Raw genomic sequence first — 19,278 nt, forward strand, 5'->3', positions numbered from 1 at the left:
GAGAAGGAGGAGGTGGAGGAAGAGAAGGAGGAGGAGAAGGAGGAGATGGAGGAGGAGGAGAAGGAAGAGGAGGAGGAGATGGAGGAGGAGGTGGAGGAGGTGGAGGAGGAGGAGGTGGAGGAAGAGAAGGAGGAGGAGGAGGAGAAGGAGGAGGTGGAGGAGAAGGAGGAGGAGGTGGAGGAGAAGGTGGAGGAGTGGAGGAGGAGGTGGAGGAGGAGAAGAAGGAGGAGGTGGAGGAGAAGGAGGAGGAGGTGAAGGAGAAGGAGGAGGCGGTGGAGGAGGAGGAGGAGAAGGAGGGGGAGGAGGAGAAGGAGGAAATGGAGGAGGAGGAGAAGGTGAAGGAGGAGGAGGAAGAGAAGGAGGAGGTGGAGGAGGAGGAGATGGAGGAGGAGGAGAAGGAAGAGGAGGAGGAGAAGGAGGAGGAGGAGGAGGTGGAGGAGAAGGAGGAGGAGGATGAGGAGGAGGAAGAGGAGAAGGAAGAGGAGGAGGAGGGGGAGAAGGAGGAGAAAGAGAAGCAGGAGAAGGATGAGGAGGTGGAGGAGGAGGAGAAGAAGGAGAAGCCCAGTGATGGAACAAAAAAACGACGGAGAGATAAAAGCGCGGGCGGGCGGAGCGGGGGGGATCAATAAAGGTCCGAGGGAGGGAGGAGAGAAGGGGAAGAAGACGGAGCGGTAGAGGGCGGAGGAGGAGGAGGAGGGAGGGAGACAGCGGAGGAACGGAGGGCGGGGGTGGGTAAGAACAGGGGATGAACGAAGGAAGAAAGGGGGAGAACAAACGCTGGTGAGGATGGAGCGACGGAGGACGAGCGCATCGACCGCTTCAGCCGGTCGCCGCCATGCGCCAGCGTCGCCGCCGCATCGGAGGCGGGCGAGACTACAAACAAACACAAGTGAACAGGTCGTGCATAAAAAGCACCGCAGTCTTTACATTCTTTTCATTTCATTTTTCATTTCATTTTTTTCCATCTTCACCGGTTCACCATCCACCTGGAGTCCATCGCTCCACCGTCCGCCACTTTCCGCTAATGGTTGCACATCGGTTGACCCACTTCCCTGTGACGCGCTGCGCTAAATCCCCCATGCTCCCGGGAGTTGGCGCCCGGTGGCGGTCAGAATCCATCGGGGTATGGAGACCAACAGAGGAACCAATCACAAGGCCCGACGGTGTCCTTGTTCCGCTGCCATTGAACCGGGCAATCGACATGAAACTCATGAATGAAAACCAAAGGCAAAGGAAGTTGCCTGCTGCTCCCTGAAGTTCCTCCAGGACACCCTCTCACCACGTCTGTGGAGCGGCCCCTTCAAAACAGCTCCTCACGCGGAGAAGCATGGCCTCGCTTCACCCCACCGCTTGTGGCCTTGTCCGAAGGCCACAAGCGCAAGCCCGCTTTGCCCTCTCGCTTTAGACTTTGAGGACAAAAACCCAGGTCGTCAAACCGTACGCACAGATTTTGGGGAGAAAACGGCCCTCACAAGTTTTTTTTTTCGTTTACGTTCACCGCAGAATCCTATCAGATTCTTTGGAAATGGATTTTCGGTCGACTCCGAGAAGCCTTTCATCCCCTTTGGGCAAGTTTCGATTTTTTCACTTGGTAGCATGCAGATTCCAAGGCACAAAAAAAAACAAAAAAAAAAAAAAAGCTTCTGCAAAAGTTTTATTTCTCGAACACGTGCACGGGCTTCGGCCCCTCGGGGTCTGTGACGGGCCTCACCTGGGGGCTGGCGCTGGGGCCGTAGCCCATGCCTGGCGAGGTCATGGAGTGGGGGCCCATGGGCGAGCTGATGACGGAGAAGGGCGACCCCAGGCCGTTCATGGGCGAGCTCAGGCCGCTGATGGGCGAGTGCAGGGAGCCCGAGGGCCCCATGGAGGTCGGGCTCAGCAGGGACGGGTGCATCCCCCGGTGGGACGTGGGCGAGCCCAGCGGCGTCACGTGAGCCAGCGAGTCTGAAGGAGGGGGGGGGGGGGGGGGGACAGAGGAGGATGGTGTTAAAAGCTGGTTCACAATGGCTCCTTGTGTGGTTGCAGCATGACACCCATGGCCATTTGGAATCAACGGGGACTTTTTCACAAAACAAGATTGTTTTCCTGATTATCATTACGGTTGTCGTGCTCATCACAAGGCTAATGCAAATATATGTATATATATATATATATATATATATATGAATATATATATATTTATATATATAGCTACAAGCTCTTTCTCTCTCTTTTTCACCGTGCACGCGTTTGCATGGCCTGGCACCCAGACGGAAGTTTGATTTAAAATTCATGCTGAAATATGATCAAATGTACTTATTAAACGGAGGGAGTTAGATTTAAAAGCCTGCCTCTAATATAAGCCTGCTTCCAATGAAGGCCTGGTCCCCTCTGCAGCTGAGGTAAATTAAGGCCCCGGTCACTATGTGAGGAAATACAGTATATATATATATATATATATATATATATATATATATATATATATATATATATATATATAATTACTGTATATATATATATATATATATATATATATATATATATATATATATATATAATGTAGGTACTCTATCTCTATATAAGAAAATTCCTTCCTGCAGGCTTTATTCCAGGGCACACAGCTCTCTCTCTCTCACCCTCCCTACTAATTACCCCTGAGCGGCAACAGTTCATCACGGCGTCAGCTGTCAACGCAGGAGATATTATGGGATGGCGAAGGTGGTGGAGGGTGGGTTACACCGGAGGGTGGTGTGGTATGTCACTGCGGGCGTGGTGACAGGACCCTGCAGGCCCCGTGATAACCACCACTCCTCCGTCACTTCTCTATCTCCCTCCCTCCCTCCCTCTATCTCCATTCATGTCAGTCGCCCTCAATGTCACCGAGCAATTATCTCTCCCTCCGCGCTCCCCCTGCGCCCCGCTCCTCATTTCACACGTTTAGCCGCTCAGCCCGAACAATAATATTTCCTCTCTTCCTCTGGGTTTTACTCACTCCATTGCACCCCGCTCTCCACCTCCACCCCCACCCCACCTCTTCCCATCCCCTGACGGGTTATTTAATCAGCGCTCCGTCTCCCCTGAAGTCCGGTCCCCCCGTCCCTCCTCGCACAGCGACAAACGTGGGTTTTCTTTTTTTGTCCGTCGCTCGATAAACGGGCGGCGGCGGCGGGTGGAGGTGGGATCATCCATCATATCCCATCATTTCATATTTCATAAGTGGCTGAGTTCTGCGGTTCCCGAGCGGAGGAATAAAACTGACGGACGGCTCCATTCAGTTAATGGCCGAGGGTTTGAGTCCCTTTGTCTCCGTTCCGACAGATGGAGGTGGATCCAAGTGTAATTGACTGGTTGTATCCAAGCCTTATACTGTGTATATATATATATATATATATATATATATATATATATATATATATATTGGAATATAGTTAAATATAGTGGAATAACACCCGCATGACACTGTATTCTCGAGTAATTATTTAGTGAATACACAGTAATAATTTATACCCACATACCAATCACCAATCATCTGCATATACTCACAATTTCTATGTCATGTATATTTTGATATATTTGACTATTTTGGTTCTGTATTTTGGCATTGACTGTACAGTAATGTCATCTAATGCACTGTACTGTGGTGTATTGTAATTCAGTGCACTGTACTATAATGTCATTTAATGTAATGCAGTGTGATGTAATTTAAGGTAATGCAGTGTGATGTAATTTAAGGTAATGCAGTGTGATGCCATTTAATGCACTGTACTGCTGTGTAATGATATTGAATGCAATGTCAAGTGATTTTACGGTGACATGCTCAAAATCCGGACATGAACAGAATCAGAATAAACTCCAATTCAGCGTCATATTGAATCTGATACTCAAGGACCCTGACAGCTCCACGGAGGTATTTCCACAGCGTGTGTGTGTGTGTGTGTGTGTGCGTGGGAAATATCTTCACCTCTTCCCCTAAATCAGCTGCAGAAACAACTGCCAACTCAGCCAAGCCAAACACTTCCTGCACATCCTGTCCACACACACAAACACACACACACACACACACGCACGCACGCACGCACGCACGCACGCACGCACGCACGCACGCACGCACGCACGCACGCACGCACGCACGCACACACACACACACACACACACACACAGAAACAGGGCCCCCCTCCTTGTGAAAACAAGCGCACATCCTTCTTAATAAAGCGTTGCGAACAGCAGCTCTTCATCTCGCTCTATTAGATCCATGTTTATCCTCTGAGCGATATCCCCGGAGTTTAATTCCTGTAATTGCATCTTGTTTTAATAACCCTGATTAAAAAAAAAAATAATAAAATAAAATAAAATAAAATAATAATAATAATACCTAAAATAAATAAATAAACAAAAAACAAGTTAAATAATCAATAAGAGAGCTTTTTCCTCGTTTTTTTTAAATGAAATAGAAGAAAATAAAAAGGCTTCCCCTGAGCCATCCATGATTACAGGAATAAACTAGCATGGCCCCAACGACGCCAGCAAAAAAAATCCTAAAATTCCCAAATAAATAAATGAATAAATATATAAATAAGCGAGAGAGCTTTCCCTGAGCCAAAGCGTCCCAAGCCCCCGTCTGCAATTGGGTTTTAATACGAGCAGATAAAGTAAGCCGTGGTATTAAGGCTGTCAATCTGGCGTTTTTTGGGTGTTTTCGAGGAAGGCGGGTGGGGGTGGGAGACCATGCCCTCCAGCCATCACTCCATCTCTCTCTCATTCTCCATCTCCAGCATTCTCACTCCATCTCTCCTTCCTCTCCCCTTTTCTGCTGAGATATCACTCTCGCCACCTCTCAACCACCTCCCTCTCTCTCCCTCTTCCTCTCTCTCTCTCTCGCTCTCTCTACATCCATTTCCCTCACCCTCTCTCTACCCCATTCTCTCCCTTTCCCCTTCCACACCCTCTCATCCCTCTCTTCCTCTCCATGTACTGTATCTCACACTCCAAGCTGATGTGAGAAAATTGCACTTGTTTTTTAATATATAGAGAATATATGGAGCAGTGGTGCTCAACCGGAGGCCTGTGGACCCCCGAGACCCCGGCTGCAGGGGGTCCGCTATAATCTTTTTCAATGTCAAAATAATTTTGTGAGATGTTTTAAAATGTGTTTTAAACAACTACATTGAGAAAGCTCCAAAATAAGACTCGAGCAGCTGTTTCAGTACTCCAGCCCATCCGCAACTTCTGACGTTATGGTGCGTTCAAAACCTCTGAATTTTCAGGAATGTACCGTGTTCTCTGACAGACACAACTGAATTTTATTGGTTAAAACAGAGAAAGGGTGGATTTCAATGGTTTTTTTTCGACACAAAGGACATCTAAGATAAGTACTTACTGTACTTATAGTTGTCAAAGCTGGACTACATTAAAATTTAAAAAAAAAAAGCCAAAACAGCATTTCAAACCCGCAGCATTTCAAAAAATGTCAGATTTGTGAAACCTTTATTCCATTTGTGAAAACAAGAAAAAGGTGAATTTCAATGTATGTTTTCCACACGGAGCGCTCACTGAAATACATCTAAATCTAAAATAATAACGCACAGCAACCCTAACTGAGTATAGACTGTAAATCGGTTAATAAGGCATCATACGTGTGTTATTATAGGCCAGGCTAAAAGCGGAACACAACATTTTAATAAAAGAAAAATCTCGGGGGTCCCCGCTCTGTTTCTGGCCCTTGGGACGAGGCCCCAGATATAGAGCAACACTTGTTGTCACGGGGAGAAACACAACCCCGTCCCACCCTCCGTCTACCGGGCTACACTCCTACGACTACACCAGGACGCAGACCCTCCGTCCCAAAGCCCCCGACGGGACGCGAGACGAGGGGAAAAGAAAACAGAAACCGAAGAAGCGGGAGAGGAGCCGGGGAAGACGAGACAGGGGGGAGGAAAAAAAAAAAAAGGGGAGGAGAGAGGAAAAGGGAGCGAGCCGGCGACTTTCACCCCCGTCGCCCGTTTCTTCCCCGACCTGTCGAGCTGGAAGGCCAAACGTGTTTTACAAGTCAGCCACTCCACTGAGAAAACAAAGCCCACTAGAACCACCGGCAACGTGCGCTACATAAACACACTCCTGAGATTAGATAAGAGTGTGTGCGGGAGGGGAGAAGGAAGGGGAGGGAGGGAAGGAGGGAGGGGAGGCCTTGGACGACATGGCCAAAAATGTTATCACAATGTTTATTTTATATTGAGCGATGTCGATAATTATTACGATATGTATTTAATAATTATATAATAAAAAAAATGCTCAATTTACAGTTTTGAGTTTATTCTGAGGGCTTCATGCTAAACACTTAGTAACTACAATTAACTAAATATGTAAACAAAAAAAGAGATATAAAAAATGTATATATATTAAATAATTCAAATATAAAACAATCATCATCGCCGCCCGAGGACAGTCGGCAAAGCTCCCGAATCTTCACTCTGTTGGGGGCAAGGGGGGAGGGGGGGGGGCTGGTGCTTCTCCCCGACCGTGTCCGACCAGGCGTCACTGAAAACCGCAGGGGGGGGGGGACCTCGGGGGGACCTCGTTGCACGCTGCCCGGCCGTGGAGCGGCGCGGTCGGGGAGAGAGCGGAGGAAGCACCGGCGCTCCCGGACTCCAACATCTGTCAGACATTCAAGTGCAATATAATAATGTGCATAACGTGGCGCCGCGACTCTTTATGGGACTCGGGCATGGAAACCCCCGGTGAAGTGTCCATTAGCTCAACTGATCATGTTTGTTTCTCTGCTCTGTACGATTGGCTGCTCGTGTCACATGGTTGCTTCTCTGCTGTACGATTGGCTGCTCGTGTCTCTTGGTTGTTTCGCTGCTGTACGATTGGCTGCTCGCGTCACGTGGTTGTCGCGCCGTGGTACGATTGGCTGTTTCGTGTCGCATGGTTGATTCGCTGCTGCACGATTGGCAGTTGGTGTCTTTTCGGGTCGAGGAAAACCGACTCAAACAATGGTTTCGTCGCCCAGCCCCAGGGAGGCCAAGCAAAGAGATGAAAACAAAGCAACTGAGGTTGACGAGGGTTGAGTTGTGTTTGCACAGAGGAAGGAAAGCTCACGGACAGGTGCGCTGGGGAAAATGCAGCGTCGGTGCTTTATGTCTGTCCGATGGTCACTAACCTTCCTGAAGAGGAGGCTTCACACGTGTTTGCGTCGCTTCCATTCCTTCAGCCAAGCCAGTTCACCTTACGGCTTAGGGCCGGGCAATACGGCCAAGATCTTCTTTCCCGATATGGGTCATTTCATATCTCGATATGGGTCTATATCACAATGTAGCATGTTTTCTGTAGATTCAATTAATAAATAGTGAAAAAAAAGCATATTTAGACCCAAAATAATCAGACTTTTACCTATCTTCAAAATTGAAGATGTCAACTTTCCTTCACCGAAAACCTTATCAAAAACGCTTCCAAACAAAGCTACCGTCACCCCGACCGTGCCAAATGTTGTAATAAGCCATGAGCGGTGCCTTCGTGGAATTTGCAATACCACGCACACGAGTTGATGTTTAGCCGCAAAGCGCGAGCGCGGTTCTCTCGGAGCGGAAGACGTGAGATTTTCCCGCGAAAAATGTCACAATTTCTGTCCAAGAACCTAATTCTAACCTATTAATTTCATTGAGCACGAAAAGTGCCGCGTCGTCGGCAAAGAGGCATAGCCGCTGCTACTGCTTTGCACGTCGACGCTCCGACCCCTGACCCCTAGACCGTCCGTGCCGGATGAGGGCCCCGTGGACGAAGGCGTCTGCCCGGCCCAAGCTGCGGCCCCAAACCCCGGTGTGTGGGCCGACACAACGGGACTCCCCCGCAAAGCGACGCTCCGGTCCTTCCGCGCCCTTTCCCCGGCGTCGCTCGATCGTTGCCATCGCCGGTAGGAATACGGTCTCACAGAGCGCTTCCTGAGCCGTCAGCCTTTCCTGTCCGGCCGTGCCCCCCCCCCCCCGCCTGTCCGCCGGCCACGGGCAGCGGGGCGACACAAAGCAGAAGTGACAGCTCCAAATAAGCAAATTAGGGCCCGTCTTGCAAGCAGGGACCCAGGGAGTTTTTTTCACTAAACACGTCTATACACTCGGCACATGGACACGTCTCTGTTATCCCAAACAAGGCCTCTCTCTCTCTCTCTCTCTCTCTCTCTCTCTCTCCCTCTCTCCCTCCCTCGCCCGCTCTCTCATCCTGCGCTGCCGTTGGGCATGATTACACAGTGGAAACGAGCCAATTTGCTCTCTTTGGCCGGGTTCTTGTTGGGGATGTGATAAAGGGAGGAGATGAAAGCGGTGGGGTGTGGGGTGGGTGGCGGTGGCCCGTCGGGGGTAGGAGGGGGAACGGGGGTCGCCTTCCCGCGCCGCACCAAATCAATGATACGGACAGCGGTGGATAGGGGTGGGAAGGGGGTCTCCAAGGGAATGCACGTGCACCCCACCGCCACCGCCACCGCCACCACCGCAGCTGCCGCCTCCCCACCCCAAAACACACCACACCGCAGAGTATACAGTACGCTTAACCCTGCGGTGAAAGGTCAGGGTGAGAGGTCGGATAAGGGAGAGGCCCCGGCTAACGGTAAGATAACAGAGTGGCCCTCTGCCAGGAGCCTGACAACATGAGTAATGCCTGCACTTAAAAAAAGTAAATTGGCTTCATTTATTCACCGCGAGCTGCCCGGCCCGTTACCGCAGCCAGCTCGCCCCGCCCCCCCCCTCCCCGTTCGCTCCCTTCCAGACTCAAGCACCGCGGCGCGACGGGAGAGGGAGCGCCGCGGTGCTGCCGCTAAAAGGGAACAACACCTTGGTGCATTCTCTGCGGACCTCTTACATCATACTCCAGGCGGGAGGAAAAAACCGAGACGCTCGGAAGAGCTGGGGAGGCACAGGGTGCATACACAATGACCCCCGCCCCGCCCCCACCCCCACACCCCCTCACGAGGCACTGCGACGGTTCTCTTCGCCTTTCTCGCTCCGCCGGTCCGGGCCGAGGTACGGAGGCGGAGCAGGCGCCTGGTGACGGGGGGGCGTCGCCGATTTTAGTCCCTCGGCTCCGGCTGACAAAAAGCGCGGAGGTGTCTTTGAGCAAGACCCTTGCGGCCGAATCACGCGGTCACCGGAATGCGGTCGGCGGCAGAGCCGGCGACGGGGAAAGCCACGCCCCCGTCAGCGCCAGCGGAGCCTCCCGTCAAAGGGCCGCTTTGTCATTTCTTTTGCTGTAGGCGGAGGGACAAAAATAATGCTGTTTCCCCAACCACGGCTTCCGTTTAGTCCAATCGCACCCTTTGCCGTACAGTAACGCCTCAAGGATGATGTGGTTTTGGAGCGGCACTCGCGAGCATTGGGTCGTGTCAGTGCCAGCCGACCAATGCAAACGCCTTCACCCAAAGAGGCGCCCCCGCGGCCTGGAGGGGCCCCTGCGGGCTGAGGACGCCCGGGGAACGCGCTTCCACGCTGTGACGCAGGTATCGTCCCCTGTCCAGGGAGGATCGCGGCGCGGAGCCCGGCGCGGCGCCCGGCGCGGTCCCGTGGTCGGACGGCGCAGCAGTTTTTGAGATACTGTTGCCCGCCCTACTCACACACCCGGCTTCAAAAAAATCCCGTATTTGATATTTATCCCACATCTCTTTAGCTGGAGCTTTTTACAAAACAGCCATTCGTGTAATTGCATTATGCATGTGCTCCTCTATTTGCCTCCTCTCCATATCCCCATTAGAGCGGTGGCGTGGTCCGCCTTTTCCCGCCAAGAATGCAGAGATCAGCCACAACGGTGTAAGAAGAGGTGAAAGGCAGCCGCTGGATACGGATGAACATTCACAAAAGAAAGGAATGAAAGATATCCTGAACAAGCTCACGGCACTGAGAAACAACTAACTTTTTCGACATTTTCCGTTTTCAACAGAATTCTGGGACTTAATCCACCCGACCCAGCCGTTACGGATTACCACTTTAACGTATGGAAATGAAGGGATAAAAACGACTGCCTGAGGTTCCTGTACACCTCAGGCAAGATGGCAGAGTCAATTTTGCGGCTGTGTGATCTAAAAATGGCCGCTGAACGGCCTTGGATCTCCGCACCCGGGGATCGTCCCTCCGTCAGAGGTCGTCGAAACTCGCGGGAAAACGCCCCGTCGGCTCCGGCCGGTCAACCATCTCACGTGAGCGGTTACGTACAGGACGTACGCCGACGACATAACAACAACAACAGCAAAAACAAACAAAAAAAAAACGTGGAAACTGTTTTTCCAGAAAGTCCGGCGGCGGTTGGATGCTTCAAAGCGGCCCATCAGCTCACGGGCCGGGAGCCAGGAGCCATGCATTATGAATGGGAGACGCAAACCCTGACGCCCGACTGCCAGAACCCACCGCGAAACAGACAAAAAGAAAACAACAAAAAAAACCCTGCTCCTTTAAAGCGCTCTTCTGCTCCGCTGTGGCGTCTTGAATTTTTGTTGGTCTCCTGCTCTCCAACATCCATACACATGCACATGCTCTCCCCCTCCCCCCCCCCCCCCCCCCCCGCCCCCCCATCTCTTCTATTATTCAGCCCTTTAACGTCCCAGGGGGCCGGGGGCCGGGGGCCGCATGCCACAACCGAAGCGTCAGAAGCGAGCGGCGGCACGATCATCCATCTGTGGAAATCACACGTGTCCGCTCGCCCCCCCCACCCCCCCCTTGTCACAACCCACCAAACCCACCCCCAGAAACCCCCAAAATCCCCAAAACCCCCCGCTGTGGCCCCATGATCACCGGACGTGCTTGTCTGGACGCGCACACCTCACGCTCGCCGCCCCGCTCTGTATGAAAGGGATTCTAGAGCGATGCCAGAGCGTCGGGCCGCTCCCCAGGCCTCCTCACATCTGCTGCTGCATACGTACACACACACGCACACACACACACACACGCACGCACACACACACACACACACACACACACACACACACACACACACACACACACACACACACACACACACACACACACACACACACGCACACACACACACGCACACACACAGTGGGTTACTCGTGAGGATTGTTAGTGGAGCCAGTATACATGTTGTTCATTTATTGCTCAGAGTGACTCTCATGACTCTTGGGTGACTCTTATGATGATTATTAATTATTATCTTTTTCTTTAATTACCCACGGATTTATTACATGTTGAGATTCAATGTTACATTTTATTACTTTTTTTCCCAAAGAAGAAATAACTCCAACAGACTGTCTAAACTTTTAAAATAAACACAATTATTATTATTATTATTATTATTATTATTATTATTACTATATATTATTATAATAATACATATAGTTATTGTTATATAATAATAATTATAATAATAATAATAATAATAATAATAATAATAATAATAAGTTGTATTAAAAATATATATATTTTAGGAACTTCCAGTGTACACCCGTCCCTCCACATAGGTGAGAGAACGAAGTGCGGCATAGTTTTTTTTGTTTTGTTTTTTTGTTTTGAAACTTGAAAACGAACGTTCCCCCAAAAACTATCGGCACACGCGTCAAGTCACAAGTTGCTCCTCGGAAGTTTTCCTTCGGTTCAACACCCCACAGCAGCACTGCAGCCGGACAATCCACGAGACGACGACACACAGGGCTCCTGTCGACCCGCACATCAGCAAACACCGCGGATGAACCGAGAATCCTCCAAAATAAAAGCGCTTAAACCCCTGAAAAACAAACCCACGTTCCCCCGTCGCCGCTGCGCTGTGGACGCAGGTGAGTCAGGGTGAAGCCCCCCGCGGCCGGGGGAGGGTGGGAGGGGAGGAGGCGGGGCGGTGTTCAAATGCAAATGTAAATGCAGAAGTCGTTTTCTCCCAGAGTTTTTTTTTGTTTGTTTTTTTTTTTTCGGGCGCCTTCGCGCAGAAGCGGAAAAGGAGACTTTGACTCGGGAGCCGGGAGACTCGGGAGCGTTGCGTAAACCCAAGCGGCTGTCCCGAAATAACACTGTATCCGGTATTACCGCCTCATTTTCAGTTCAGTGTGAGTGTTTCTGTTTTTTTGGGCTTTTTTTTTTTGTTTTTTTTCCCCCTCAGCCGCTGATGTCTCTATCACCATGACGACAGCAGCTTCCCTTTCGCTCCATCTGTTGAGCGCAGAGGGGAAGCCAGGACACGCTGCCAGAGAAGTAACGCGGCGCGACCGCGGCATTTATATCGACCATTATTTAGTTTGGTTGTTGTGATCATCACACGCTCTGATTGTGAATTAAAGAGAAACCCATTCACTATTTTCAATGTATGAGTGTGTGTGTGTGTGTGTATGTATACAGGAATACATTTGTTTAGTTGTGTGCGTGTATATGTGTTTATTTTTTTATGTGTGTATATGATGGACTGTTTATATCTGTGTCCATGTGTTTATATGTGTGTGTGTGTGTGTGTGTGTGTGTGTGTGTGTGTGTGTGTGAATGTGTGTTTGCTCATTAATCAGAGGGAAAGTCTCTGTCTTGGGCGGTTTGACTGCATAAACACTCTAATCGTGCCCTCACAGCAAAAGTCCAGAGAGTAAATATTCCAGACTGATGTGTTTACTCTAGGAATCACAGATATGTGTATGTGTGTGTGTGTGTGTGTGTCTGTGTGTGTGTGTGTTTGTTTTACTAACTAACACACACACACACACACACACACACACACACACACACACACACACACACACACACACACACACACACACACACACACACACACACACATACTTGTGAGGACCGGACTGTGAATTGACAGCTTTGTTGGTTTAGAAGTGCACCAGAAACATGGATCCTCAGTAACCAGGATCTAAACTTGATACCAGTACAATAATGTGTGTGTGTGTGTGTGTGTCTGTGTGTGTGTGTGTGTGTGTGTGTGTGTGTGTGTGTGTGTGTGTGTGTTTGTTTTTCTATACTTGTGAGGTCCATGTATAGAAAAACAAACAAAAAACCTCTCCGAAGATGTCCTCACTTACCAGGTATAAAGTATTTACTACTTTGATACATACATTACAGTATGAGTACAGTACAATAATGTGTATGTGTGTGTGTTTGTTTTACTATACTTGTGAGGATGTGAGGACCAGTCTCCAAATTGACTTACTTTTGGTCCAGAAGTGAAACATGGGTCCTCACATGAGGACGCAAGTGTGTGTGTGTGCGTGTGTGTGAGATGTGTGTGTACGTGTGTGTGTGTGTGTGTTTGTGTGTGTGTGTGTGTGTGCGTGCGTGTGTGTGTGCTTGTGCGTGCGTGTGTGTGTGTGTGCGTACGTGCGTGTGTGTGTGTGTGTGTGTGTGTGTGTGTGTGTGCGCGTGCATGTGTGTGTGTGTGTGTGTGTGTGTGTGTGTGTGTGTGTGTGTGTGTGTGTGTGTGTGTATGTGTGTGTGTGCTGCCAAGGTAAGCAAAACGATCCCAAGCCCCTTCTTAAAAAAACCTCATCCAGAACATCAAAAAGGTATTGGTAGTAAAGCCCAGGTAGTAAAGAGGTAGTAAAGAGGTAGTAAAGTCCACTATTAAACTCCCAAATGATGCTCATTACAGCAACGACGGGGAGTCGTCTCAAGGTCTTCAAAGTGTTGTCGTAGCATATGGGGGGAGACCCAAATATCCGGCGATGTGTTATATTTTACTTTATATACTTAATTGATCCCTCTGTGGGAAATAAATGAGTTGTACCCATCCCGGTGCCATCCCGGTGCCATCCCGGTGCCATCCCAGTGCCATCCTAGTGCCATCCCAGTGCCATCCCAGTGCCATCCTAGTGCCATCCCAGTGCCATCCCAGTGTCGTACGTAACTCGAAGCAGTGGGCTGCTCCAACTCCAGATTTGGACCGATGCCTTGCTCGAGGGCATCGGCAGGAGTGTCCAACCCGACCGTGCATGTCTTTTGGATCAGTCTGTGATAAAAAAAATATAATAATAAAAATAAAATAAAATTCATAAAAAAAAAAAAAAGTTTCAAAATGGTTTAAATAAATCCAAATACAGGCCGCAGCCCCATTTACTCGGTCAAATAGCACGAGGTGCATCTTAGCTCAGATTATAAACGCTGAATCGGGACCCGTTTCCATACGGTGGCTCATGTCGCTCATCGTCTTTTTAATTGTTTGCGGACGTTTTTAATGTCCATATTTTTATTTTTTATCCTTTGGCCCAGGCCCCTCTTGAAAAGAAAGAGTGGATGACCACCAATGACCACCACCACCACCATGACCACCACCACCATGACCATTGGACTGTGTGCTCTTCACGGTGCACCGGCACCGTACACTTACATAAGATATGATGTGATGGCACTTTATTCATCCCTGGAGGGGAATTCAGGCATTTACAGTGGCAAAAAAATGTGCAGTTGAAAAAGAGATCCAACACCAGGAGTGGGATGTAGGAGTGGAAGTGGGAGTGGGAGCGGGAGTTTGATGTAGGAGTGGGAGTGGGTGGAGCGGGGGAGGAACGGGTGAATGGCCGCACGGCGACGAGGGCTAAAAACTGTCCTCCATTGTTCCCACGGCCACTCCCTGTCCAGAGCGGACCCCGTCTGCCGGGGCCCCGCAGCACCGCCCGCTGTGGCCCCGATAGGGCTTCCCTTCTGTCCACCTATCCCACTTCCCTCCACACCTCGTTCATCCATTCCCACTCTCTCTCCCTCTCTCTCTCTCTCTCTCTCTCCCGTCTCCTCGCGTCCACGGATCAGCGTCAGGTCAACGAGGGAGCACAATGGCAACGGAAAAGAGAGGAAAACATTCTTTTCCTTCCTCAATGTGGGATAAGTGGCCGAAACGACTCCAAATGGGCCACCCATCGCACCGCGGTAGGTGGCCCTCTAATAACCATCATTTGATACGTGATGTTGATATAACCCCCTTCTTTCTTTTTTTTCCTGTCGGCTGAAACAACTGCCTTCATTAGGGACTTAATTCCCTCCCTCGCTGCCGCCCCTCCCTCTCCCTCTCTCTCCCTCCCTCTCCCTCTCCCTCCCTCTCCTCTTTACTCCTCCCTCTCTCACTCCCCCCTCTCTCCAGCCCGTGGCTGTGATATCGGGGGCGGCGGGGGGGAAGAAGGCGTCAATTCCCGAGGCTTGCCAGTGGCCCCCGATGACTCCAAAGTGTCTGAGGAGGCCGCGGAGACACGGCCGGCCGCGGCTCGTTGCCAGATAAGCCGCAGATTACCGAGGCTATCGCTGACCGCGGCCCGGCTGCCAACACTCTGATCCACAGATATGGCCTAATTGTTCCCTTCAGCTCCGAGGTGATGTGCCATCGCTCCCTGCGGACCAGAGCCAAGGACCTAAGCCGGCGGGGGGGCGGGGCGGGGCGGGGCCGCTGGACAGCAGCCGGGCGGCGGCCCCCGGGCTGAGCGGCCGATCAGTTCCCTTTTTCAGGAGGGCTGGCTGATAGCACTGGAACTGTTGTCAGTATGTTTTCCATGTCACTTCCCAGGGATTACATTAGCATTCCTCCCCTTCCCAACTTCCTCCTCGAAATGTTTAATAATCATTCCCCACTCCATCTATGCGTAGATTGTCTATACCCCCCATATTTATTTGCCTTCTTATTTCTGAAATTGGGCATTCATTAATTGACGAAATGCCTGCATCTGCATGCGCTCTTGCCTGGCAGGCCGTGAGAAAAAAAACGAATTCCACTAAAATTGAAATGATCAAAATTGCCGGGATGTAATAATTCATCAGTTGCCGGCAGGAGTTTCAAACTGGAAGTGCGAGCTATTCGTAAGCGACGTCAATAATAAGCGCAGCTCTACTCGTGGGACTAGCTCATTGTGTTGCTCGGTCTCCTGCTTTATAACTTAGCACATTCAGAGTCAGGCGGCCACAAAACAAAGCAACAAGCCATTGCCGAACCCCTTTCACAAAGCAAGGCACGTCGACGCTGGAGGCCGTCAATAACGGCTCGGAAACCCGTCGACGACGTTGCCGACATTTTCTCCGCTAAAAATGTCACGAATGCTATTGTGACTTGTTGAATGCGTGGGGCCCCGAGGATATATGTTGCTGTGGAAACATTGACAATAGTAAACAAACGTGTACCGGATCCACAAAAAGCGACAATGAATGGGCATCCAGCAACCAACACGGGTAGGTTGATGACAGGGGGAGCGGGGCATTACATGTAATGGTGATTTCCAATTGCACCTGTGGAGTGGCCCTTTGGAAAAGGAGATTACATCCAAATCTGATGCCGCTTTGATCTATCCAAGGGTCCATTACCGCTCAGCGACATGGCGGCCCGGCGAGCGGCGAGCCACGGCGAACTTATTAAACCTGATAAAGGATGAAGAGGAGGAAGCTCTTTGAACGGCTTAAAAAACGAAATCAGGGACCAGAGCGGGAGGAGGAGGAGGATAGAGGAGGCCTCCCAAAGATTCTCAAAGACTTCCTGTCGGCTGGTATTATAATCAATTTATCTATTGAATATATTTGATCAGTTGACGGAGCTATGCAATCCATTTAGACCATATTACCACCGTTGCATTTGATAATGAGGTACCAAATCATTATATTACTTTTTTTACATTACGTCATTTTGCAGACGCTTCTGTCCAAAGTGAATTACAAAGTACAAGTACTCTAGGAATCACAGAGGTTCTTAGAGGTCAATCGGACTCAGCAGAGCCTTCAATGACCGTTCAATGATGCCTTTAAATGATGCTGAGAGCTCATCACATCTTATCTGAACTTGAAAAGACCACGTGATTCCTATGTACCAGATATTGGGTCTGACCCTCATGTGCTCATGTACTTTTACTCACACTTGCACTTGTACAAATGCTCTGATACTTTACACACATACATACATTTCCATGTTTCATCTCTGGAACTTAATATCTGTAAGTTTGTTGTTTTGTCCGTGTCATTTTCGCCTGGGACACGCCACCCGAGTGGCTTTTTCTGGGCCCTCTGACACATGGCGATGGTGTTGAAACGCACCGGTTTATTGAAGAGGGTGGGCTGGGTGGAAGAAGCCCGGAGCACATGGAGAACAGGTCATGACGAGGGCTCCGGCCGTGCGTGTGGGGGGATGGGTGATTAAGCCTGTTGCTCATTGATTGCTCAGACGAGCAACAGGCGTACAGTCACCCTGTTCCCGGGCCCAATTACCGAGACCCAAGCCAGGCGTGGCTGCTTAAATAGCACCGACCCCCGCACCACAATCCAATTTTGTTTGAACAAAGTGAATAAATTGAAAATAATAACCACACAGGGTCTGCCAAAACCGGTGACGGGTAGAATTTTATAAGAATATTTCGGTGTTTGTGTTGGAGCTCTGTATTGTCAAGGTACTGGCAAGTAACAAAGAGTGGGTCAGTTTTCTTACTCCTACTCCTCCTACTCCAAAGAAAATGGTACCGCATGCATATTTACCAGGTCTCAACCATTCTCACATGTCGCATCGCAAATCAGATCATATCATTTCAAATCTTCTATGATTCATTGTCGTTCCACCCCTACGTGTGGAGAACCTACCACCGTGGCCCTGATAGCTCCCCTTGTATTACAGGGCCACAGCCAGGATAAGAACGCTGATTGAGACCCTCGGCTCTAGTTTACCCATCTCCGTCTGTAACCACGGCAACGTGAGGCGGCCAGGAAGCTACGACTCAATTGTTGAGCTTCCACTTTTCTGGGGCCCCGAAAGTGTCGGACAAACACTTGGGGTGAAAATCAAAACATGGGACCTTATCTCGCACGCTCAATGCCAAAACACACACACACACAAACACACACTCTCACACACACACACACACACATACACACATACACACACACACACACACACACACACAACCCTATATACTGTATGTATAGGGCAGGATGTACACGCGTACATACACACCCGCTATCCGCCAAATATTCCCAGGCCTCCCCAAAGACACACGTCTTTGTTCACACGTCTCCTGGTTCCTTCGTTGGCAACAAGACAAAGTCAGCAAAATGGTGTTGGTGTCAACCAGGAACCGGTGGGTTGGTGGGGTCGCCAGTGGGTCCAGAGACGGAGCTTGGACTAAAATCGGTACCAAAACTTGTACGATTGTACGACGGTTTCAAACCGTCTAATTCCCTGCGGAGCGGGCGCCCATGACCGGCAGCGCCGAATCCTTAGCTTTCAAATAGCACCCAGAGTTCAAATAGTGCGAGCCGGGTCAATGTTTTCATTAAAAATCTCCAAAAAAGTGCATTATTTTTGGAAGAAAAGTGGTTGCAGAGTGGTTTGCCATTTCTGAGATGAAAACCCTTCAAAAAATATTGAAAAAACAGACCGGAATGTCACATTTTCCCCTCTTGGTCGAACGAGGTTGAAATAGACAGTCAACGCAAACAACCACATTTAATGCGTAGACGGGACACATTCAATGCAAAAAGGACGCTATTTGCATCAGAGGTGGAAAACCCCCGGTTCAGAAAGTTAAAGTCCACTCCAGGATTTTGAGTCAACTGTGAGGATGCGCGTTGGCTGGAGCAAAAAAAACCCCCCAAAAAAACACGGAAGCAGGATTTTTACATCCCCAACCTGGAATCGACCGGTTTCGGACGTTCCATGCTAACCGGGGGTAGTGTGGGTGGTGGTGGTGGTGGTGGGCGCGGCCGCCTTCGAGGGAAGCAGGTTGACGAGGAGAAGATGGTCGTTTCGAGGCCGCGGGGACGGCTCGCGCTGAGGGGTTTTTTTCCCCTCGCGCGCACAGCAGCCCGGCGACGGAGCTGAAGCGATCTGGCAGTTCCCTACATGGGAAAGGGCGACGGCCCCGCTCCCCGTCTCACCCCGCCCCGCTTTTCTCCTTTTACGAGCCGTGTAGGGAGCCTGGCGGTCAGACCTGTGGTCGGGCCGGACCTGAGGGAGTTCTTCATCTGAAACCACACGGCCCATTTAGGTTCCACTCAAGACGGAGCAATTATAACCGGAGACGGAGGAGCCAGGGAGGAGGTGGGGGGGTGAAGGGTGGTGTGGCGGGGGGGTGGGGGGGCCCCCGACGCCGCAGTTTGCGTAGGGAGACAAAAGAAACGAGTAAAATGCGTCTGGAGCAGAAGGTGTGACGCGTCCGGGCGGCCGTCTACGACCGAGGGCCGGTGAAGCCATCGGGGCCGCAATCGTTAATCGGGCACGTTTGCCGAAGCCGAAAAAATTATATATATATAAAAAAAGCTAAAAGCAGGCGACCGTTCCCTGCGGTGGCGCGGCACTGAGGATTCTGTCACTGGGCCCTAGTGCACCCAGATGACGGGTCCCAGGTGCCCCACCCCGGTTCCTCCACCCGGACACAGA

The 19,278-nt window shown here is 50.3% G+C and overlaps 1 protein-coding gene across 1 annotated transcript in view; it reads right to left on the reverse strand.

The window, feature by feature from the left end:
• Positions 1 to 19,278, reverse strand: part of rxraa (retinoid X receptor, alpha a) — a gene marked incomplete at its 3' end in the record, with an annotated part of 145,912 nt that overhangs the window by 50,144 nt on the left and 76,490 nt on the right. Inside the window, exon 3 of the mRNA XM_080018195.1 lies at positions 1,712 to 1,944. Within this exon, the coding sequence (XP_079874321.1) occupies positions 1,712 to 1,944 (233 nt within the window). The remainder of the gene's footprint in view (positions 1 to 1,711; positions 1,945 to 19,278) is intronic.

The sequence above is a fragment of the Zeus faber genome, assembly GCF_960531495.2.
Source record: "Zeus faber genome assembly, chromosome: 17".
NCBI classification, from domain to species: Eukaryota; Metazoa; Chordata; class Actinopteri; order Zeiformes; family Zeidae; genus Zeus; species Zeus faber.